General features: G+C 40.5%; 2 protein-coding genes across 10 annotated transcripts in view; one reads left to right on the forward strand and one right to left on the reverse strand.

Annotated features, from left to right (window-relative positions):
- The window catches only part of SGTB (small glutamine rich tetratricopeptide repeat co-chaperone beta), a 70478-nt gene that overhangs the window by 27791 nt on the left and 18019 nt on the right, over positions 1–24668 (forward strand). For 4 of the 5 annotated variants that reach the window (XM_014570421.4, XM_014570420.4, XM_014570423.4 and 1 more), the window contains exons 7-10: positions 992–1130; positions 1230–1292; positions 9938–9975; positions 10651–10734. In XM_014570421.4, coding sequence (XP_014425907.1) covers positions 992–1130; positions 1230–1292; positions 9938–9975; positions 10651–10734 — 324 coding nt within the window. Of the gene's footprint in view, positions 1–991; positions 1131–1229; positions 1293–9937; positions 9976–10650; positions 10735–11999; positions 12302–24668 lie in introns of those variants that run through there. The other variant, XM_006117006.5, reaches the window with a different exon arrangement.
- LOC102463542 (trafficking protein particle complex subunit 13) overlaps positions 17300–24668 on the reverse strand; it is a 46887-nt gene continuing 39518 nt past the window's right edge. For 3 of the 5 annotated variants that reach the window (XM_006117014.5, XM_006117012.5, XM_075932388.2), the window contains 3 exons: positions 21880–21980; positions 20501–20651; positions 17300–20378 (listed from right to left, as the gene is read on the reverse strand). In XM_006117014.5, the coding sequence (XP_006117076.2) occupies positions 20271–20378; positions 20501–20651; positions 21880–21980 (360 nt within the window). In that variant the 3' untranslated portion in view covers positions 17300–20270. The remainder of the gene's footprint in view (positions 20379–20500; positions 20652–21879; positions 21981–24668) is intronic. The other 2 variants (XM_006117015.5, XM_006117013.5) reach the window with 1 other exon arrangement.

The following is a 24668-nucleotide window of genomic DNA, read 5'->3' on the forward strand; positions in this document are numbered from 1 at the left end:
CCTTTACCACTTAAGTTACAAGCCTCTCTGGCTGATGTTGTAATAGTAACTTACAGGCAAGACACTGTGACGTATAAATGCTAAAGTAGGCCCGACATTCCATGCAATTATATGCATAAAGAGAATCAGTCCCTCTAACTAATAAAAAATTAAGTTCACCTGGTAAATCTTTTTAAAGAAATGTTAATAATAAAACAAATATCTAGTGCCAAATTCTTCCCCCAGAGGCACTTATATGGCTCTTGTTGAAATCAGTGAGCTCCGTATATGTGCATGCTAATGCTGACTTTGGTCCTTAGCATGAATTTTAATCCTGAAGATTGAATGAATACTAATGGTTTAATCTTGCGAAAAATGTGAATACAGCACATTGTGAACTATCCGGAAAGATCAAATGGAATCATGCATCTTTACTACCTAAAGTTTTATGAATCTCTCCATGTTTGAACGGGCTCTTGGCCCTAATCTAGAGGGAGAAGTATGGCCAGCATAGTATAAGCTTCTGTAAATGTGTTTGTGCCAAAGTGTGTGATCTGAAGTGCAATGGAGTCTCTTGGGTACATCTATACCATGATAAAAAAAAACCCCTAAGATTTAGAGGCTTAGTTGAGAGAAACTCTGCTTCAAGGTGTGTACAGAGCTCGAAGAAGCACCCTTTCATATTTCATTAGTTGCTATCCTATGAATGCATGGCCTAGAACAGCCAGAATCATTTGGCATTTTCCTTGTGGCAAAGAATCCTTGATAAGGCTTGCCTGAATGTGGATCATCTGTGCTGCAGAAAGTTATGTGACAAAAGAAAATGCCATCGCCAGTGAATATACATCAGTACTTTGATTCTGGTAGTAAACTTCTGTATGTATTTCAGTGTGATCAGGATCTAAGTTAATTGTGAGATTCCCTCACTTACTCCTATGCTAATTAGATCTGAGACTGCTAGTATCGTTACTACTTTTATATGCTCAGACAGGATTTCTTTATTTCCCACTAGGTTGGCCTTGACCTCTATGAATAAATACCAAGAAGCAATTACCAGTTACCAAAAAGCACTGGTTCTTGATCCAGAAAATGACTCTTACAAATCAAATATGAAAATAGCTGAACAGAAACTAAGAGATCTCTCCAGTCCTGTAAGTTAGCTTAATTAGTTTGTATTTTCAGTGGGTTTTTAAATAACTCAAATGGCAGATTATTAGATATAGTAATCTTCAGATACTATTTGTTTTCAGACTGGAACAGGACTGAGTTTTGACATGGCAAGCTTGATAAACAATCCAGCATTCATTAGTATGGTGAGTATATTAAGTATTTGCTTTTAATTAAGAAACAGATTGTAAAATGTTTAAACATTGCTCTTGCTTTACCAAAGAGTATGGTTTTAATGCTTGCCATAACTTGTTTATACATCCAAAGCCCAGGACTTGGTAGTGATGGTAGATTTCAACTATTTAGACATCTGTTGGGAAAATAATACAGCAGGAGTGTACAGAATATTCAACAAATTCTTGGAATGTCTTGGAGACAATTTTTTTATTTCAGAAAGTGGAGAAAGCCAATAGGGAAGAGGCTTCTAGGTTTGATTTGACAAACTGAAAGGAATTGTTGAAGACATTATTAAAGGTATAAGAACAAAGTGTATCACTGTGTAGGCAATATAGGAAGTATGGCAAGACACCACCCTCTCAGAACCTGGAGAACTTCAATAACCTGAAACTTAGAAGAGTGTCCTACAAAAAGTGGAAACAAAGGCTGAATATAAACAATTAACCCAAGTGTGTAGGGACAATTAGAATAGACAAGGTATAACATGAGATTAAACTAGCTAGAGAAATAAATGGTAGCAAGAAAACAGTCTACACATGCATTCAAAGTGAGGAGATTACCAGTTACTCAATGGAGGACAGAAAATGTGGAAATGGTAGAAGTGCCGGAACATTTTTTTTGTTTCAGTTTTTACCAAGAAGTTGAGTAACAACTAGACATGTAACTTAATGAATGCCAGTGAAAATGAGGAATGTTCAGAGGCTAAAATAGGGAAAGAGCAAGTTAAAACTTACTTAAACAAGGTAGATGACTTCAAGCTGCAAAGGCACCCTGAACCATTAGTGATTATCTCTGAAAAGTCATGGCATATGGGAGAGATTCCAGCAAACTAGAAAAGGGCAAATATAGTATCCATCTATAAAAAGGGGAATACGGACAACGTGGAGAATTAGTCCAATCAACTTTAGTACCCAGAAAAATAATAGAGCAAAAATTAAATTCTCAATTTGCAAATACCTAGAATATAATAAGTAACAGCATGGACTTGTCAAGAACAAATTGTGTGAAACTAATGTAATAGCTTTCTTTGGCAGTGGAACAAGCCTTATGGATATGTGGGAAGTAATAGATGTGGTACATCTTGACTTTAGTAGGGCATTTAATATAGTCTTACATGATCTCATTAACTAGGGAAATGCAACTTAGATGAAGCTTCTGTAAGGTGAGTCTGTAACAGGTTAGAAAACTGTTTGCAGAGAGTAGTTAGTGGTTCACAGTCAAGCCACTGAAATGGTATATTGAGTGGGGTCTCACAGGAATCAGTTGTTGGACCAATTCTGTTAAGTATCTTCATCAATAATGTAGGTAATAGCGTAGATAGTACACCTATGAAGTTTGCAGACAAGACCAATCTGGGAGGCATTGAAAGTGCTCTGGAGTATAGGGTTATAATTCAAAGTGATCTGGACAAACTGGAGAAAAGGTCTGAAATAAGATGAAATTCAGTAAGAACAAATGCCAAGTAGTCTACTTAGGAAGGAGTGCAATGCGTCAGTTACACACATAAATGGGAAATGACTGCATAGGACAGGGGTCTCAGCCCCTGGGTCATCCCTGGCTGCAACAACTGTGCAGTGGGGCTTGGGACACCTGGTGGGCTGGGGTGGGGAGTTATCCATTACTGGTTCCCCAAACCCTGCCACTTCCCACTATCTCCCCACCTTCACTTCTCTATGGCATCCTGTCCCCAAGGATGTGGCTTCAAGGAGTCATGGGTGGGAGGGGCTCCTGCCCTCCCCATCTCCAAAGCCACATGCTTGAGAATGGGGTGTCATTGGGGGAGAGGGAGGGAACGATGGCAGGAAGGGGCAGGGTTTGGGAGCCAGTAACAGACAGCCCCCTCCGAGCCCACCAGGAATTCCAGGCCAGATTGCGCAATTGCTTCAGCCGGGGATAGCCCATGGGCTGGGAGTTTGAGACTCCTGTCCTAGGAAAGGGGATGGGAGTCATAGTGGATCACAAGCTAAATGTGAGTCAACAGTATAACATTATTGCAAACATCATCTTGGGATGTATTAGCAGTAATGTTGTAAGAAAGTCATGAGAAGTCTGCTCTACTCCACACTGATGAGGCCTTAACTGAGTATTGTCCTGTTATGGACACAGCATTTCAGGAAGGATGTAGACAAATTGGAGAAAGTCCAGAGAAGAGCAACAAAAATGACTAAAGGTCTAGAAAACATGAGCTATAAGGAAAGATTGAAAATGCTAGGTTTCTTTAGCCTGGAAAACAGAAGACTGAATGGGACATCAGTTTTCAACTACATAAAAGATTATTACAAGGAGGAGAGAGAACAATTGTTCCTTTTAAGCTCTGAGAATAGTACAAGAAGCAATGAGGTTAAATTGCAGCAAGGGTAGTTTAGGTTGGACATTAGTTAAACACTTCCTATCTGTCAGGGTGGCTTAGCACTGGAATAAATAGCCTAGGGGAGTTGTAAATTCTCCATTGTTTGAGATTTTTAAGAGCAGGCTAGCCAAGCACCTGTCAGGGATTATCTAGATGGATGTTTTTCGAATGTGGTCATTGTGGCTGATTGTGGCTAACAAGGGCTTTTCTTGTAGCCATAGCTCCGTGAATGGTAATGAGAGGCATAGCAACGGCTCCTCCCCTCCCCAGGACCACCAGCAGGAATTGGGCCCTGCTCCTCTCTGGAGCCACAAATGGCAGAGGGGCAGGTAGCTGCTGTGAGTTCACCCTTATTGTGGGCAGTGGGGCTCAGACTTCTGACTTCAACTCTGAGGTGGCAGATGACAGGCTCTAGCTCTAGGGTTTTGAGTCTGGGATCACCACCTTGTCTTCCTGCTTTGCCCTGGGTCTCCACATCCTCTGGCCACAGAGCTTCTGGATCTGGCCTTCAGTCATCTGTCCCCATGACCACTGGTCTTCACTGCCTCCTCCAGCCCTGGGCTTCAGCTGCACAGTGGCGATCTCCAGAGTGTGGGGCCCCAGGATCTAGCCATGGCACTTTGGGCTCCAGTTTCAGTCCCTGGCTATGGGTGTCAACCCTGGGCTCAGTACCCTCCCAATTGTTCCTGGCCCCTATCTGTGTCCTATAAGGCTGAGTCTGCTGAGTGAGACCAGCTGCAGCTGTGCCATGGCTCTTTTATAGTGGTGTAGACTTACCTCAGAGACTCCACTGCCTTCCTTCCAGGTGAAGACCTGGCCACTTCATGCAGCTTCAGAAATTTTCTAAGAGAATTGATTAAAATGTAGGTTAAAGAATGTGTTTTCTGCACATGTGCATAAACCTACACTTAATCATACAGGGTTTGCTACTCTGCTTTTTTCTAACCTTTGTCCAATTTGTTCATTTTTTTTCTACTTGGGTCCAGAACTGAATGCACTATTTCAGATGCAGTTGCAAAGCAATCCAGAGAGAAAAACGTTTACTTCCTTACTCATACTTGTGTGTGCACGTGGATGGGGCAGTGCCCAAAATTACATTTGATCTATTTTGCTGCCATATCTTATTACTAACTTGTTTCTAATGTCTGTCTATTACTACTTTTCAGGTTCCTTGTTTGTTTTGAGAATCCATGTTTGAGATTGTTTTCTACCAGGTGGACAGTACTAGTTTTTACTTCCTCCATCTCATTTAGTTATTTCTTACTCATATTTCTAAACACTAGGGACCAGATCCAGAAAAGGATTTAAGTGGTGCAGCACCTAACTGTTAGGTATCTAGAAAAGTCAGTGGAACAGTCATCAGATTTGTAAAGCACCATGCTATGGTGTCTAACATACTAGCCACCAGCCACATGTGGCTGTTTGAGCGTGGCTAGTTAGCTTGAACAATAAAACTCATTTTCAGAATAATGTGGCTATTTCGCTATAGCAGTGGCTGCTATATTGACTACTGCTTCAGAACTGGTTGGACACCATGTCACTTAAACCCTAGCTGCAGGATCTATACACCAAAGGAAGACACAGTTTGCTCACTGATCTTCCTTCCCTGCCAGACCCAATCTGATAAGTGTGCTTAAAGCATGCCCACTGGAACTGGTCTCATTCAAAATGCAGGAAGTGGTGCCCAACAAATGGGCTATGGGATATTGTGGTGTGGGTCCCTTTTAATCTGTCCTGTTGAAGCATTCCAAATAGAGTCACTGAAGCAGGAGTACCACTGGCTCCTAGGTCTCTCACCTTATGAATAGGTACCCTTGACACTTCTCTGCATAGGTGCTAGAATCGTTTTATAATGGGGGTGGGGGTGCTGAGAGCCATTGGACAGAACTGCAAACCCTGTAAATGATGGAAATCACTGCCAGGGGGTGCTGCCACACTCAGAGCACCCCTAATTCCAGAACCCACCTTTTTGTGTGGCCTTCTGACTATTTAATTATCCAGACTGAGCACAACCCAAAAATATCCCATCTCCCAATGGTTAGAACAGTCTCCTGAGATGTGGAGGAGCACTGTTTAAATCCTCTCCCCCCATCAGGCAAAAGGGAAATTTAACCTAAATCTTCAACATCCCAAGTGAGTGCTCTAACCACTGGCCTAAATGTTGTAAGGTGGGTACACGACCACTCCCATTTTGTGTGGAAAGAGGTGTACACTTAAATCATTCTTACAAGAAATGGCTTGGGTATTGTCAGAAGGTAGCGAACCCTTTGAGTCAGGTGCTCAGTCTATTTCTGACAAGCTCCACAAAGGGGAAAGTGAGGCAATTCAGGTGCACCTGGTGCTAATTAACTGAGAGTAATTGGGAGGCAGTTAATTAGGCAGGGAAGCTCCAGCCATGATAAAAAGGAAGTTACTCCTAGTAGACACCACTAAAGAACAGAGACTTTTTGGGAAAAGAGCAGAACCCAGAACAAGGAAGCTTCCGATGGGATGTTTTTTTATGGGGTGCTATTATGGAAGCTCACTGGAAAAGGAAACCAAGTTACGTGTAAGATTGCTCCAAAGAAAGGAAGGAAGGAAGGCCAAGTATAAGCAGAACCTGGTCTTCATGGAAAGATTTAATCAAGTAGCAAAAGCCCCAGCTTGGAAGAATTCTATGTTGATATGAGAAAGGGTCTCACAATTTGACCTCTGGTGGGATCTTAACCCAAGAGGAGAGATCCTCTCTCAGAAGATGACAAGAGTCCCTGGCTGCAGAAGAGGTTCTGCATCGAGGTCCCATTTTTCATATTCCTTATCAGAAGTGGAGTTGATGGACTAAGGTTAATTCAGCCCTTTTACCCTTCAGCTGGAGATGCTGGGGTAAAGGCCTATTTGTAGCATTCCACCTTCAGGTTATATAGATCACAGCTTTGACAGATGTAATTGCACTGCTGTGGTAGGCAGCCTGGAAATGTGCCAGGGGAAGGGTCCCTAAGCTGCTTGATTCCAGAAGAGGTGTTCTCTGCCATTGACTGCACATGAAGTTAGGCATCTCCTTACAACCTGGATTTAAGTGCCATGGGAGGAGCATAAAACAACACTTACACCTCACCCCCAACAGCATCTGTCAATTGCTAGCTTAGGCGGCTCTCTACCCAGCTTGCTGGCTTTTGTGGGTTGCGTTTTAATCTCCTCATTCACTTACAGGCTGTGTCTACACTGGTGTGATCTTGTGCCAAAGCGGACGCTCTTGCACAAAAACTTGCTGCCTGTCTATAGTGGCCGTGTGTTCCTGCGCAAGTAAACTGACGTTCTACTGTATAAAATCAGGGCTTTTTGCGCAAGAACTATGATGCTCCCACTCAGGAATAAGCCCTTTTGCGCAACTGTTCTTGCCCAAGAGGCCAGTGTAGATATGCAACATGAATTTCTTGCGCAAGAAAGCCCTATGGTTAAAATGGCCATCAGAGCTTTCTTGCGTGACAGAGCGTCTGCGCTGGCATGGATGCTCTTGCGCAGAAGCACATCTCTTGTGCAAAAGCACGTCAGTGTAGACGCTCTCTCCTGGGAGAGTTTTTGCACAAAAACTCTTCCGCAAAAGAGTTCTTCTGCAAGAAGCTGCCAGTGTAGACGTAGCCATAGAGTTGTAATGTCCAACCAGTTCTGAAGCAGTAACCACTATAATAGCTCCTGCTATAGCAAACTAGCCACACCGAACTTTCCAAATAGCTACATGTAGCTAGCGAGTTGGACATTATGGGTTTAAGCACTTCTTTCACTTGAAGATCAGACCAGACAGAATGCTGAAAAGTGACATCTCGACACAACTCTGTATTTTTTTCATTATCTTTTATTTTTTGCCCTTCAGTAAACCTTCAGTCTACATAGTGCTCTTAACCAAACTGATTTGAATTAATTTTGGAGCATAGATCAGGAGACTAAATTTCATATATTCATCTCTGTGTTCTGCAATAAGTTTGTTGCATTCCTCTGAGTTCTTAAAACAGTTCAAGCTGGTGGATTGCAGCATTACTGGCAGCCCACAACATTAAACTTAACATCTGTGTGCTTAAGGTTAAACAGTGAAGTTTGGAGTACATAGCCCCAGAGCATGCAATAACCTCTGACTCAGTAGTCCCCAATGCGGTGCCCGCGGGCGCCCGCCAGGCCATTTCTGTGCGCCTGCCGAGTGATCAGGGCCAGCCCCACCCCCAGATGTGCAGCGCATGGGCGGTGCCAGCCGCTGGGCGCATTGGTGGCACCAGGTGTGCAGCGCGAAGTCTGTGCCAGCCTCGGGCGTGCAGCGTATGGGCAGTGCCGTCCCAGGCACGCAGCATATGGGAGGCTCCGCCCCCGGGTGAGCGGCGCAAGGGCTGTGCGGGCCCCGGGCTTGCAGCGTATGGATGGCGCCGAACTGGGCGTGTGGCATAGGGGCGGCGCCAGCCCCGGGCGCGCAGCACATGGGTGGCCCCACTACTGGGCGCGTGATGCATGGGCACTGCCAGCTCCTGGGCGCATAGCACAGGTGCTGGCCCTGGGTGCGCAGTGTATGGGCGGCTCCACCCCTGGGCATCCAGCACAGTTGCGGTGCCAGCCCTGGGAGTGTGGCACATGGGTGGTGCAAGCTCCGGGCACACAGTGTATGGGTGGCCCCGCCCCTGGGCATGTGCACGGCCCCGCCTCCTGGTGCCCGGCGTGTAAGCGCCTCTGCTACCGGGCGCCCGGCAGCCCCAAAAGGTTGGGGACCACAGACTTAAAAGAGATGCCAGTTTGGTCACATCCCAAAGTTTTCTAGGGTAGAAATGGTCTGTGAGGAAGGAGTAGATGAATTTTCTACATGGCTTAGTTTATTAAGTTGCACAGGAAGCCTATGTTGGGCAATTGCATTCTTCAGCAATCTCCATCTGCTTTGAGTTTAAAATGTTCTCTTCCGTCTTTATCTAACAACATGAAATGGATTTTTTGTAGTGTTTCCAGAGGTTGACTGATAACTGAAGTGGATTGAACCCAGAACTGGGAGCCAGAAACTCCCAAGATCTCTTTTTGCTTTTTACCACTGTCTAACCTTGAACAAGTTGCTTGTGACTCAAGTTTCAGGCCTTTGATCTCCTGGACCAAATTCATGCTGAGATAAATTAATACAATTTCATTAATATGAAGGAGTTGCAATCAGTTTGGCTTTTTATATGTCATTCCCTAACTGTAAAACTGATACGTATTGTGATCAACATTCCTTCTAATCATCTCCATCCATGTGCAGAATGAATTTTTGTGTGTACCAAAGCATCTGCAAATGTGCACCACCAGGAGAAAAAAACCTAGTTGTGGGTGTTTTGCTAATCAGCTGGGCAGCATTTGAATCTCTCGTGAGGAGCAGCACAAGTGCACAACTTACAAGGAACACTGGTTGTGAGGATAAATCAATTAAAATGTTTTTTGTTAAAATGTTTTTAGCAGAAAAGTGCCAAGTATTTGTATTTAATTGAATAGATAATATCAATAAGTAAGTGAATATGCAGAACATTTTATATAGAGAAAATGTTCTTTATAGGATCTTTTTATGTATGTACTTCGGATTCCCATCAATTTTTTGACGGAAACTTATAGAAATACAACACAAACATGTAAATGATCCCATACACAGAAGACTACCCTTTCTGCTTAGATATTTTTACCCAATATAATAACAATAACAACCCCAGCCATCCCAAAACTAACTGTTCCCTCTCATGTCCTAGAAGCCATAAGCCTTTTCAGGTTCCTGACAATAGGCATTACCAGGTAGAAAGCTTTTAATTTGTTCTCTTTCAATATATCATATCTAGCAGAAAACATGAGACAGGATTCCAAGCTTTCTCCAATTCGAATGATGGAAGCTTAATATTAAAAAATACATAATTGAGAGCTGTTTTTTTTTTAAACCATTAAGATGATTGCCGAAATATCTGGTGCATTTTAACTTCTAATTTCCAAGGCATTAGGTTAGAGTACCTAGAGATACACAGGCTTCCTTTTTCTTCATGGTTGATTACCCTGAATAGTAATAGTACATTGTAACTGATAAGCATGGTGTGTAGAGTATAATGAATTATATTATCTTCCTGTCCTTGAAATATATTCCTGTAATGAGTCCTTTTATTGAGGATCATGTGTTTTTAGAGTCCTTAACTTAGTTTGTGTATTGTAATACAAGAAGATATGTATTGTGCTTCTCATTATTCCCCCAGTGATAACTAAATATTTTACTGTATTATGACTTGCAGTACATCTAATCTCTTCCAGGCAGCAAGTTTAATGCAGAATCCTCAAGTTCAACAACTGTAAGTATTAACATGGAGTATGAGCAAAAAGATGTGTTAGTGGTGTCTGAGTGGGTTAGCAAAACAAATGCAAATGGCAATGGATTACTAAAATGTGTATTATGTTCTTGCTATTATTGACTTTACAGCTGTATCCTTTGTAACTAGTGCTACCACAGTTTAGTTTCCCCTACAACTCACTAAGGCTACTGCATGATTATTTCGGAATAAGCTATTCGGAAGAAATACTTTGAAATAGATTATTTAAAAATAGCACGTCTACACTACAGGAAAGCCTGGAAATTAGTCTGAGGCAGGCTCCCCTAATGTGGATGTGCTATCTCGATTTAGAGCCCCAAGAAGCACTGGGGTGTAATTACTTTGAATGGCCTGGGGGAGGAGCTATTTCGAAATAGCAGTAGTAGAGCATCCACACTACTGCTATTCCGAAATAGCTAATTCAGCAGAGGTGTTATTCCTCGGAATGAGGTTTACAAATGCCAAAATAAGCTGTCAGTTATTTTGAAATTATTTAGATATACGGGCTAGTTGTGTAGATGCTCACATATTGATTTTGGAATAATGGACAGAATAACGGAATAATAGACGGAATAACGGAATAATAATCCAGCAAAGAACTGCTGGATAATAACAGATAATAACATCACAATACTAATGCTGTGTTTACTGTTCTAGAATGTCGGGGATGATGTCTAATGCCATTGGTGGCCCTGCTGCTGGTGTTGGTGGCCTAACTGATCTGTCAAGCCTCATACATGCGTAAGTGTTGTGAAGATTTACGTATTACCTCATATTTGTAAAAACTGCTCTCAACTTTTGTTTAAAAGAGATAGTGTCAAGCTGAGTTTTGGCCTTTGTATTCCTAATAACCTTAGATTATTAAACATTTTACTTTACATTTTACTCTTCACTATTTTTGTTTAACTTATTTTGTACATTTCATTCATTCAGTTTGAACAAGCAAACTAACAAGTTGATTTCTCTGCCACACCAGCTTCCTCCCATTTAAACGGGAATGGGTTGCTACTTCAAGCAACGTGAATGCAGTATCACATGAGGAGGGAGGTGGTTTCTACAGTAGCTCAGATGCAAACCAGTTAGGGTTTGATAGGCCATCAATCAAATAAAAGCCAGTGTACAACAGAGCACCATGTAATATGCTCATATGCCAAGCACGTAGTTGGACTGTACACATTTAGACATTTCCAAATAGTTTTTAGATGCAGTCCCACAAAGAGTCTGTTTTAATAGTTCACATTATTGGAAACAATAGTGTGAGTAATTTTGGCAAGGACCCCCATTCCTTCCTGCCCAGTGCACATCATATTAAAGGAGTATTGGTAACTACTGCTATCTGAGCAAAATTGTGAAGCCGCAGCTGATTCCTCGAGAGGTTATTCATGGAGTAACGGATTTCTTCCAGTTGTTTTTCCCAGTGATAAACTATTTCATGTGTCTCGCCTGAGGTTAATTTTAGCCAGTTAGCTGAATATAAGCCTAGCAGGTAAATGTAGATCAGTGATTGTTGGGGTGGAGTGAAGTCCAATTATAGAGATTGGGTACTGTGAGCATATTGGAGATAAAATTACTTTGCATTTTGCCTATGGCCTCACTTACATGTGTACAAAATGGGTAGCAGAATACATCTTGGAAACCCCACATCAGATTGTTGCTAGGCTAGAGCAAAAATTGCTTGATGGCATCTCTTAGAAGGAAAGGAGCAGAACCATTCAAGAGCACCTTTACTTACCTATGTTAGTGTCTGCAGGTTAGTCAACTGTAGTTCTCATCAAAAGCAGCTGGATAGGTCTAAAGACACATGTCCATCTGTCATCACAACAGAATTCAAATACACACCCTGATTATCATTTTAATACTTACCATCCCAGTCATGCTTGCTTTTGCCTTCATTTACATAACATAACTTTCAGCTCTCATAAAACTTGCTGTTTTCTTACGAGGGCTGCATGTCAATTACTTGCCTGTTGATTTACAAAGAAAAAACCAACAACTGTTCAACACAGGGGGCAGCAGTTTGCACAGCAGATACAGCAGCAGAATCCAGAACTCATAGAACAACTGAGAAATCATGTCCGGAGCAGATCTTTCAGTGGCAGCACTGAAGAGCATTCCTGATTTAAAGGAGGCATGTGTTTGTAGAACTGGAAATGTGAATGGTGTATAATCCCAAAATGCATATTGTAGCTAATAGCAAAAGCATCATTGTAACTACTCTGCTTGGACATGAGACAGAAAATCCTTTGTCTGTTCGTGAAACAAGAATAAATCTGTTAAAACAGATCTGTTGCACACAAGTTTAAACATATCATGTATGCGTAGTGAATCCTTTGTAAATTTATAGATATATAAAATAGATTCATTGACTCATTAAAATTCCCAAATATAAGTTACCATGTTTAAGTCTTTCACATTAATGAAAACAATATGTTAATGGATGTTAAAACTTGCCTTTTCTTTTAAGAGAGGCTACTTACTGTGCACCAAGGCTGCAATTTGGAGTGATTTCAAGGGCTGCTGAGAGGGGAAGCGAGTCTAATGCTTTCAAACGTGCTGGCATGCCTGTGTATAAGAATTGTTTTTAAAAAAATACCTTGTAAAAGGCCTGTTGTTCAGTAGCAAAGGGTTGCTTCTTGCCAGATCAGCTATGAAACAGTAGATCTGATTAGCAGTCTGCTCCTTGTGATGAGCCCAAGTGTGTGATGGAGAGTGCAGTGTGGATTTAAAATGTGTCCGAGGATAAGCCCTGTGGCTTCATAGCACTGAATTTTCAGTGCTTGTTGAGAGGCTTCTGGTGTCAGCATCACATGCCTTTCAACTTTACCTGGTGGGTAGTAGAGACTTAGGAGGATTAAGAGTTGAGTGTATAGAGGATGATAAAACTGAGCTAGGAGGAAGATGTACAGAAATCCGAGAACAAGACCAGGACAAGAGAGAAGGAAATAGGAATTTCTACTGGCACGTGTCCCCAAATCATATTAGTAGCTCTGGAGGTCTCCATTATGCCACTAATAGCATAGACATGGAAAGCTGTGCCTCATTCCTGTGTTTATATAGTATACAACCTGAGTTTAAAAATCTTTAATGGTGATTAGCTAAACTACACAAGTTATTAGCACTGAAAACTTAGGGAATTGCTTTAGAAAAAATAAATCAATATGTACCACAGTGCAGCAAATCACTGACTTATGGGAAAAAACACAGTTAAGGATTTTTGAAGTTTAACTATACCATAAATGTGTACATTTTAAATGAGTGATGAATAATGAAAAGGCCATGAAATAGTTTTTCTAGTCTACAGTGTTCCTCTTTCCAGCTCTCCTAAGCTTACCTTTTTGTACCCTCTGGATTTTCTATACTTTTAAAAAAATATTTTTGTGCCCTGTTTCCCTTCAGCTGTTTGTTGATGCCATCTACTACTGCTGGATACACTTAGGCTGTGTCTACACTGGCACGATCTCACGCAAAAGCGGCCACTCTTGTGCAAAAACTTGCTGCCTGTCTACACTGTCCGCGTGTTCTTGCGCAAGTACACTGACATTCTAATGTATGAAATCAGGGCTTCTTGCGCAAGAACTCGGATGCTCCCGCTCAGGAATAAGCCCTTTTGAGCACTTGTTCTTGTGCAAGAGGCCAGTGTAGACAGGCAACATGAATTTCTTGCGCAAGAAAGCCCTATGGTTAAAATGGCCATCAGAGCTTTCTTGCGCAAGAGAGTGTCTATACTGGCATGGATGCTCTTGCGTAAAAGTACATGCCAGTGTAGATGCTCTCTTTTGGAAGAGTTTTTGCACAAGAACTCTTCCACAAAAGAGTTCTTACGCAAGAAGCTGCCAGTTTAGATGTAGCCTTTGTCTTGGTCTATTTCAGTGTTTCTCAACAATCGGTCCATGCACTGGCACCATTCTCTGAGATCTCCTTGACACAGTTTAGGAAGGCAGCAAGTTGGTCCCTGGTATCAAAAAGGTTGAGACACACTGACCTATACTACAAACTTTTTTCAGTGTAACTACATAGCTCACATCTCTGAGTGAAGTAGCTATATGGACCTAACTTCTCATGTAGACAGCACTATTCTCCCATTAATGTAGGTACTGCCTCTTGGGAAGATTGAGTATCTATGCTGATGGGGGAAGCTCTCTTATTGGCATACAAAGTGTCTTCACTTAGAGCTAATGAGGGGACACTGCCCAGAATGTAAGCTAGGTCAGAATTTGGAACTAAAGCAGGATCCTCTTTTGTGATGGGAAGAGGAAAATGTCCCAATTTTGTCAGGCTGCATATTGCCTGGGGTAAATTTTCAGCTGTGTCCCCAGTGAGATGAGGTGAAAAGTTGTCTTCAAATCCAGACAAGAATCTCAGATTAACATCCATTGCATAGAACACTTTACATTTTATTCATTAAATAACTACTACATCATGAATTAGAATATTAGTTTTTTTGTAAAAATAATGCTATTTAAAATTGCACTACATGCTCATTAATGATTGGAGTTCGTTGGAAGCATTAGGCAACCACATCACTGTTCTAAATTGAATAATTGCTAATCTGTTTTATTGGCCTAACCACATGAAAAGAAGTGCCTAGACTGGCTGTCTAAATTGGGAAGAACTAGCTAATGTATATTGCTTTTTTCAGTTATAGTTCAGGTAATTAATAAACTGCCATGTGGGCAGATTGATTTTACTAAAAAGATTATTGCTTTTATTAAAAAATATTGAAAATTGATTAAGTTCCAAGCAATATACAGGTTGAACCACTCTAATCTGGCACCCTCAGGACCTTCCTGGTGTCAAACCAGAGAATTTGCTGGACTATGAAAGGTCAATATTGTCTAGTAGCATTACCAACACTTCCACTGCTTACTGGGCTCTTAGAAGACATTTGGGCTAAATTAGAACTAAATAACAGTACAGCACGCTGGTGGCTATAAACAAACTTTATGGGACCACAGGAAACTTGGCCACAGCCATCAGTGGATATCCGCCTAACTAAAATCATGCCGGACCATGGATGTTTGCTGAACCAGTGTGCGCCAGACTAGATTGGTTCAACCTGTAGTTACATTAAGAATCTACACACATGGAAAAATCAGTTGGCAGATTTTTTATATAAAACGCACTTTAAACTGTCCCTGTACCCATAGTGTATTTTCTACTATATTTCACCCCTTCAGATTTCAGCATCTCCACAGTCGAATTCCAGTCTTTTTTACACTAAATTTAATTTGATTTTTCTTACCCTTTCCTACTAAAGCCTTTTGTAGCTGAGTTTCTGTTATGATTGTTAACTGTGGCTAAGGGATAGCTCAGTGGTTTGAACATTGGCCTGCTAAACCCAGGGTTGTGAGTTCAATCATTGAGGGGCCATTTAGGGGTCTGGGGCAAATCTGTCAGGGATGGTACTTGGTCTTGCTGTGAGGGAAGGGACTGGACTTGATGACCTCTCAAGGTCCCTTCTAGTTCCATGAGATGATATATCTCCATATTAACAATTATACAAACAAAGGTTGGCTGTAGGGGTTCAAAAAGCCACTCTTTCTGCATGTGGTTATATGTACATATAGCTACTGAGTATTCTGTATTCTATTAGAGCTAGACATGTCATAAACTGTTCCTAAGTAATCATCACTAATGCTATGAACTGTACTCTTGGAACTGTGCTTATTAGGAGTCATAACTTCCATTTCACAGATTGCACTATTTAGAATGTGAGTCTTATTCCAGCAGCTGGAACAAAAATGCTTGTTTTTACAGTTTTGATTACATTACCTAATGCAGAAACATGCTATAATTGACCGTACAAAACTTGCAGTAGTCTATTATGTTTTGCAGCTGGGACTTCATAGCTTAATAAAGTACAACACTGAAATGCCCATCCAGGAAGTTTTGCTTCGTGCTAAAATGTATTTTGTCACTCTGTAGAGTACACTGTTCACATTGTTTTAATCAGTGATTGAGGAAAGAGCTTGTGTACTGTGAAAAAAAATCATACTGTTAAGTGGTAAATCACAATCTAAAAATATTGCTTTCATTTTACACCAATTACAGTTTATTGGTGAGCTAAATAAAACTACTTAAAACTTATTTGATTTTGTGTCACTATTGGTGCAGCAGCAAATTCATGTGGTAAGCAGTGGGAAATGGAAAGTATCTTGCAAAATGAACAGCTGACTTGACTCACTTTCTTAAAAGATATGTCCAAAAAACAGGTTGGTGTGGAAATGTATTTTCATCTGATTTCCTTTTCTAAAAAAACACAATTAAAGTTGCACTTCAGCATAAAGCAAATTCTTAAGTTGGGTGCTGTAACTAAAGTGCAATTTTGGGTTTGTATTTCAAGAGAGGGAAGCCCCTCCATTATCAAGATTGCAGCAAGCTCCTCTTATAAAGCTATTTCCACCTGCCTATTTCAATCTGGTAATTGCACATTCCTGTTTAAGGCAAAGAAGAATTGTAACTGCAATTTGAGAAAACTTATCACTTCTGAAGAACACCAGTTAATTACCACAGTTTCACAATTTGATTTCTCTAAGGACTTGTTGATGTGGGAAGTTAGACATAAGATTCTAACAAACACATTTATAGTGTTGTAACTTGCCATATGAACACTACTATAGCGCAATGAGAGACTCTGAATACAGTCACAGGCACATCCTGGCTTGTCATACTGTAACTTGCTGTGTAGACAAGCCCTATCATTTCTGTATCTGATACCTAAGTTACATTTTACAAGATCAATTTAAAGGTATTTAGATTCTAATTTTGGAGGTGGCCGGGGGTTAAGTAGTTTTGGTGGATGACATGAGAGCATGTTACCCTCTATTAACTAACTAAAATTTATGAAGCACATAATAGTATTTAACTGCTGTTGTTTAGCTTTTGCTAAAGTGAGAGATCAATGTTGCTTATATATGGGGGGAGGGGAAGCTGAGTGAATTTAAGGGTCAAAGGTCCAGACTTGGCTCTCTATGTTTAGAAGGTATCAGTAATTACAGTGGGGCTAAGACTGGAAGCACAGTCCCACTATACTGGTTTGGCTGATTGTGTAACAAGATGAAATTCTCATGGTTTTCCATTGTTGATTAAAAATGAATTTTTAAGGTTAGATATTTTGACCCTTCACATTACTCCATCTGTGCCAACCTTTATCAACAGGATTAGTGAAATAAGGAACGATTAGACAGGAAAGTTTGTAAAATTTGAAGAGGTGACTAAGGGGGAATATGATTAGTCTATAAATCATGACTGAAGAAAGTAAATAAGCATTTATTCATAACAAAATTAATAGGCAACAGGTTTAAAACACACAAAACAGTCAAGCTGTGGAACTGTTTGCCAGAGGATGTTGTGAAGCCAAGCCTAATAGCTATTTTTAAAAAAAAAATCCTAAGTTGAGGATATGACCATCAATAGCTAGTAAGTAGGGCTCTACCAAATTCAGTAAATTTTGGTCAATTTCATGGGCATAGGCGTTTGAAATGTCATGGTATTGTAATTATAGCAGCCCTGATCCAAAAAGGAGTTGTGGAAGATTTTTTTTTTTTTTAAAAAGGTTATTGTAGCGGAGGCTGCAATATTGCTACCCTTATTCCTGCACTGCTACCATCAAAGCTGTTCTGTTTATTCCCTCTAAAGCACCTGACATTGGCCACTGTTGGGATACTGGGCTGAGTGGACAACTGCTCTGACCCAATATGGCTGCTGCATGTGATTTTAAGTGCCCAACTTGGCCTGCCTTAAACAAGACGTTATACATGATTAGTGTGCCCTGCAATTTGCATTCTTTCTTCTGAAACTCTCCCCTCCCCCACCAGTGCATCCGTATCCTTACTGACTTTCTAACCAACATGTAGAGTGAAGATGTGCAGGAACAGTACAGCCTACATGTTAAATCTTAGAAACTTCTAATAGACATGTCAAACTAGGCAAGGTTGCTAGTTGATAAGCCTGGGGAAAATTGTAGAAACCCAGAGAGAAGGTCTTTTCTTTATTTAGGAATAGTCTTGACCCACTTAAGGTAAACCAGAAATTGTCACTCAAGACAAGGCCCTGGGGAAAAATAAGTTTACTGTACAAATACAAGTTTCCAATATCCATTAGGGAAAGAATTCTAATAGTTCATTCTAGTTGTGTATCAAAGGTAGCAGGTACTGTCAGATTTTTACATATAAATCATGCTATCAAATTTATTGAGCTTAAATGCGAATCACAGTGAGACAGGCTCATTGGTGCCAGCCCTATTGTCAGCATTTCTTAAGACGCAACCATCTCACTATACCCAGTACACAGATTTTATGATATTTATCAATAAACAGCAATAGGGGGAGGTTTCAAATGAAAGCTGGTGACACATTGGTCATAAGTACTGCAAAAATTTATGTATGTATGGTGTAAGGAATTTTGTACCTACTAAAAATGTAGTAAGATTTGACAAACAGGGTTTCCTGCCAAAGACTGTCCAGTCACCTGATATCCCCATCTGATATCAAGTATTGTAAGCCAAAACACAACAGATGCTACATCTGCATTCCAAGTCTTCATGAGGCTCAGCATACTAAAGATCAAACAGAAGGGCATTTCAAAAGCTTAGTTGGCTAGAACGGGGGGACAAGTAAAACTTATCCATTTATGGAGGAAACCCCTTGAAGAGCAGGGGATATTCATGAAAGTTTGCATTCTGCTTGTGGCTGAAAACCAGCAGCTCTGTCAGACAATCCTTGGGAGAAAAAAAAAAAAAATCTACTTTCTTACATAGGAAAGGTAACACTTAAGTGTCAATTTAGGATTCTCTCTTATATGTATAGCCAGTTGTTTCCACTTACATCCTTGATATCTCTAAAACAAACAATCAAAAGTTTATTACTAAGGCCTCAGTATAAATAAACCTTGGTACTGTAATGTTGTTTTGGGTACACTGTCTCTTTGGAAACCCCTTCCCAGGTAATTTCCAAGAGTATCCAATGATTTGGGTTGGTGTGTGTATCATTATCCTGCACAAAGAGACTGAAGTCTGCGGAGTGTGTGAGTTCCAGCAGGCAGTAGATAAAACTGCTGCTTACTAACAGCACATAGTGAAAAAGTGCCTCATCCTAGGATACCAAGGGGGTATAGCAGAGTCATGTGCAGGGAGTCTTGGAAAGGGAGATTGGAGGTGGGTGGTCCCTGCATGCTAGAGTTCAAGTACAAATCCTCAAGGGTAAAAGTCCTAACAGGAGAAGGGTGAAACGTGAGAAATGGATTCTAACCCCCATCCAAAACCTTGCCATTTAAAGCAGAGGCAGAGAAGCTTTTTTGTATCAGGGTCTACTGATCTACAGAAAAAATATCGATTGTGGGCCATTCACAGATCCAGGCCCATGAAGGAATGAGGCGGCGCAGGGTAGGGCCAGAAATTAAGGGTTTAGGTTATAGGAGGGAACTCCAGGCTTGAGCAGGAGGTTGGGTGTAGGAAGGGTTGAGGACTGCAGATGAGGGTGGATGGTGCAGGCTGGGGCCATGGGGTTTGGAGTCCTGAGTTTAGGGATGCAGGGTCTGGGAGGGAGTAAGGGTGTGGAAAAGGATACTGACCTGGAGTAGGTGGTTAGAGGGGGATTCAGATTCTGGACCAATGGCACTTAACTGAATTGTCTCCCTGTCAGCAGTGTAGTGGAGCAAAAACAGGCTCTATACCTACTATGGCCCCACACCACTCCCAAAAGTGGCTGCCGTCTCAAAGTGGAGGAGCCAGGCAGATCTGTGCGATTCCTGGCCAATGGGAGTTGTAAAGCTGGTGCTAGAAACAGTACATTGAGTTTCCTTGATTGCCTCTGCACCTAGTGACCATAAGGACATACTGCGGGCTTCTGACCTGCAGTGCAGAGATTTGCCACAGGCTGGATTAAATTAAGTGGAAGCTCTCCAATCCTGATATTAGAGGCTTAGTCCTTTCAATTTAAAGCAGCTCTGTAATCAATGTTGCAATAGGTTGCCATTTTAAGCTATGAGGAAATGGATAACTTCATTCTTACATGACTACATATTCAATACGATAGTGTAAGAAATATCAACAGTTCCATTTTCAGACTATGAAGATTTTATTTTCAAATAGATAAAATATGTATAGTTCTCTTTTTAAAAGATTTTAAAACATTCCAAAAATGCTTACAGAACAAACAAATAAATAAACACACTTATACTGATTGCGAATATTTTAAACATGATTTTGCTATTGTTCAGATGTAAAATTTAGGAAGTTGGTCCAAGAAACCCAAGAAAAATTGTTAAAAGATTTTTCTTCAATGTTCTTCTTTTACTTTTGAAGAAATTACACAGACTTGTGCAATATCATCATACTCATATGTTCTCTTCAAAAACGTGTCTGTTAGTCTTAAGCCAGAGACACTCTAATGGGAAAAAGATATGTACAAAGTTTAGTAAGTACAGAAGAATAAATTTTACACTATTGAGATTATAAAATAACCACTATGTATCACATTTTATTTGGTTCAAGTGTGATGACTCTTACTTGTAATCCCTGTACTGAAGACAACAGAGTAAGTGCAAGATGCAGGGATGAACTGGGGTGTAGCTTTCCAAGCTGCCTTCCTGAAACTCCACACCAGTGAATGGAATTAGTATTGCACATTTCCAAAACCAGATCCATAGTTCTTTCACTGCTAGATGAAAGTAAACAATAAAGAATACATCTAATTATTTAACATTCAAGAAAGCCTGGAGAAGTACAATAGCTTGATGTTTCTGTTAGCACGCATTAGAAACTCCTGATATAAATGGTTTATTACTGAAGTTAAGGTGAGCCATTACAAGTCATTAAGTCTCAAAGTTTCTCAGTTACACAATATATTTTCTGCAACTTTGTAAGAATTGTGCAGTGAGGCTACATCTACACTGCTGGTTTTGCCGGCAGTGAGTATGCAAATGAGGTGCAGAGTAGCATATCACTGCCTCATTTGCATAATTTATGCAAGCCTTTTTGTGCAAAGGGTTTTTGCAGGAAAAAAGTAGTGTGGACGTTTTATTTTTGCGCAAAAATCCCTTTTCCCGCCAGATCCTTATGCTCCAAAATAGGTGGTTTACCAATCTGGCGGGAAAAGGGGTTTTTGCTCAAAAAGAAAACGTCCATACTCCCCCGCAAAAACCCTTTGCACAAAAACAGCTTGCATAAGTTATGCAAATGAAGCATGGTGATATGCTAATCCATGCCTCATTTGTATACTCACTGCCAGCAAAGCTGGCAGTGTAGATGTAGCCTGAGACTAACTATGCTGGAATGCCATAATAGCATTTACACGTGGGACAAGAACAAAATGACTACTAAAAAAGGTGAATGCAGAATAATGGTTTCCCTTTAGTTCCTGGCCTGAGTTACTGCTTAGAATTACATAATTTAAATAATGGTACTAATACAATCCTATTATAGCATGACTACTACTCATTATGTCAAGTGGCTACTTGATATTCAAGTTTTGGATACATTTGATTAAAACATCTGAACAATGCTTCTGGAAAATTGCAGAGTAAGTGACAATTCAAGTCTTTATGAATTGTCTTTATTCTTCAGGAAAGTAGTTGGTGAAGTAGTTTAACTTAGTGTTTATATTTATGCTAATAATGTAAGTTGTTTTGTAACTTAACTCTTATATCCGTATAAAATTGCAGTTACAGACCTCCATCACAGAATTCTGGCACCATTCCAGTAGTGTCACCAGCACGCTTTGGTGGAATTTTAACTTTATGATCACTTTACTGTAAACATTATTTCAAACAACAAAGAGTAGCAATGTGGTGTACACACACACACACAAAACTGATTTTAGTAGCAGGTGTTAAAGAAACCAAACTTCTCCTATCAATCAGAAAAGCTCAAAAACCAATTGATATTACCTGCAATTTGTTATTTTACATGTAATGTCAAAAGGCTCTTCCAGATTCACAGTATCTGGTATTGTCTCCAAAGAAAGTCTTACGTCACCATAACCTGGGGCCTGCAGAGGTATAAGAACAGTTAGCTTTTCAAATGATTGTTAAAGCTCAAGTATTACACTGAGTTTTCATTTAATCTAGTTAAGTTTAGACTAAGGTCATGTTTACATTTACAGGGGCATAGCTGTATCCATACAACTGTGCTGCTGTAGGATTGCTAATGTGGCCAAGTTAGGGTGACCAGTGAGAGCTCTCACATCAACAATCAAACCAGCTCAATAAGTGGTGGTAGTTATGCCTGTGGAAGAACATCTCCCACTGACATAGCACTTGCATAAAAGTGCTGATGCTGGAAAAAAAACATGTCACTCCAGGTAGTGATGCAAGTGACTAGTTGACTATCCAATAAGCTAGTTGCTTATCAACTAGTCGCTCCCCCCCCCCCCCACACTTTCTGCCTTTATCAGAAAGAGGCAGCAAGGGGCAGGGGAAAAGAGGAGGGAGTGCTGGGGGGAGCTCCTTTGAAACGTACAAGAGCCCCAGCTGGGGCTCTTCTGCATTTCAAAGACTGAAACACCGCATGGAGTCCACGGCCAGCGGAGGCTCTTGTATATTTCAAAGTGGAAGCGCTGCATGGAGCCCAAAGTCAGCGAAGGATTTCCCGCTGGCCCCAGCCTCCATGTGGTGTTTCAATCTCTGCTACATTTCAAAGGGGGAATGCCATGTGGCACTTCTGCCTTTGAAATGTAGCAACAGTTGGGCAGGCTCTTGCTACATTTCAACATGCCAGCACCCTTATCGACTAATCAAATAGTCGATGGAAATTCCATCAACTTTTTGATTAATTTTAACATCGCTAGCTCCAGGAATGTTTTTTCCACACATCTGGACAATCATTTTGCCAACGTAAATGCTAGTGTAGATGTGGCCTAAGAAATCTAAAAAAAAAAAATTATTTTCATTTTTCTTTCTAAGTTAGGATGGGTGAAAACTATTAGGGAAAAAAAACCATCTTAAGTATACACTTTATAATTAAGTTTTCCAATTTCTTAATTTAAGTTTTGAACGTGAACATACGATTTTGGAAAGGAGTCATTTTACTTTGAGACTGAATATCTTTGTTGTGCTCAAAAGCAAGTAAGGGAGAGTGAGCAATGGAAATATACACTTCCCCACGCTATCCCATTAACACAGTTGATCCAGCTAGGCTGGCATTTGATGTTGATACTTGTTCATTACCATTTGGATTGAGACCCAAGACATTTTAGCATAGCTCACTGACTACACATCATATGGCAGAGGCTTTGGTTACTACCTGTTTGGTCTGAATTCAAGCCAGAAATCTGGAAATAAAGAACTCTATGCTCTATTTCCAAAAGCCTTAACTATCCATTCCTACCTCCTTTTCTCCTCCCTCTCCCAAAGCTCAGAGATGAAGCACTTAAATAAATTGGACTGTGTAGCACAGTCCTGTTTTTTGTTTCAGCTGCACCAGATTAACACGGCTACATTTCTACCACTATTTTAAATAAATTGGTAGGTTTATTCTAAGTTTTCCCATATGAAATGTAACTTTTCATATGGCATCCTTCATACAGTACCACAGAACATTTTACCGATAAATAATGAAAAAAGAATGATTCACAGAGCAGGGAATGCCTACTTCCTGGAAGGCTGAAAGGCCTACGTAACGAAAAGAAGGAGAATTCATTTAAAAAGTGCAGATGTGCAAGGAAAGCTAGTCTTGAACAAAGTAGCACTCAAGCAGCTGTGTTTTGGCTCTTTAAAGAGTTAAGGGAGAATTCCAAATCAATGAAGCAGCTGTGAAAAAGGGCAATCTCTAACTTACATGATTTGAGGGGAAGAGGTGTAAAAGGCAAAAGAGAGGAAAGAAGGATGAAATGATTCATCAAATGTTTTCATTTGGGTTAGGAGATAGGAATCTAGTGAAGGTGAGGAAGGAAAGAATCTGATCCTATTTCATAAAATAGGCAGGTTGGCCATAGAACTGTGTCATAAATCAAGGAGGAGGTAGTGTGTCCTATTGGCTAGAGCAGAATCAGACGGCAAAGCTGGAGTTGTAGTCAGGTGATAAGCCAACAGTCAGAGCCAGGAGTTAGGAATGTAAAGTTTATAGGTAAGCAGAGTCAAGGAACGGAGTTAAACAGGTTAGAGATAGAGGAAGGGTTAGATAGGAAGGGTTAGATAGCAATCAGGTCTGATGCAGCTGTGGGTTTGGAACGCATTAAGCAGTCACTATACTGCTGTTTTTAAAAGCTTACATGATCATCCTTTGGTTCTCCTGACCAAGTAGAGAGCGCAGTCACTTAGTGAGGATATATTGGGTTCACTCAAGCTAATTTGGTTGCTAGCCCCAAATTAGCAGAGTTCCTGACAGTATTCTAGCCTCTCAATAACAGAGACTAAGAAAAACAGCAGTTATTCAGCAAGAGAATGTTAAAGTCTAGCAGTATTTTACAAAATTAAGACTGGAACACAAATTTGATGTGTGAGTGAGTGAGAGTGAGAGAAAGACAGAGATCACACACAAAACATCTAAAGTTGAAGTGAACAATGAGACATTCCAGAATGAGAACAGGCCACAAGTAAAGGCTTAGGATACAAGATAATGGAAGGGAAGATTTCCCTTTCAGAAATTAAAGTACCATTAAGTACGTGAATTCAGTTAGTCACCAGTTTTCTGCTTGAGGTACTTTTGTATTCTGTAAAGCCACACAGAAATTGGAACA

This window comes from Pelodiscus sinensis, chromosome 6, assembly GCF_052426305.1.
Source record: "Pelodiscus sinensis isolate ZL-2025 chromosome 6, ASM5242630v1, whole genome shotgun sequence".
Taxonomy (NCBI): domain Eukaryota; kingdom Metazoa; phylum Chordata; order Testudines; family Trionychidae; genus Pelodiscus; species Pelodiscus sinensis.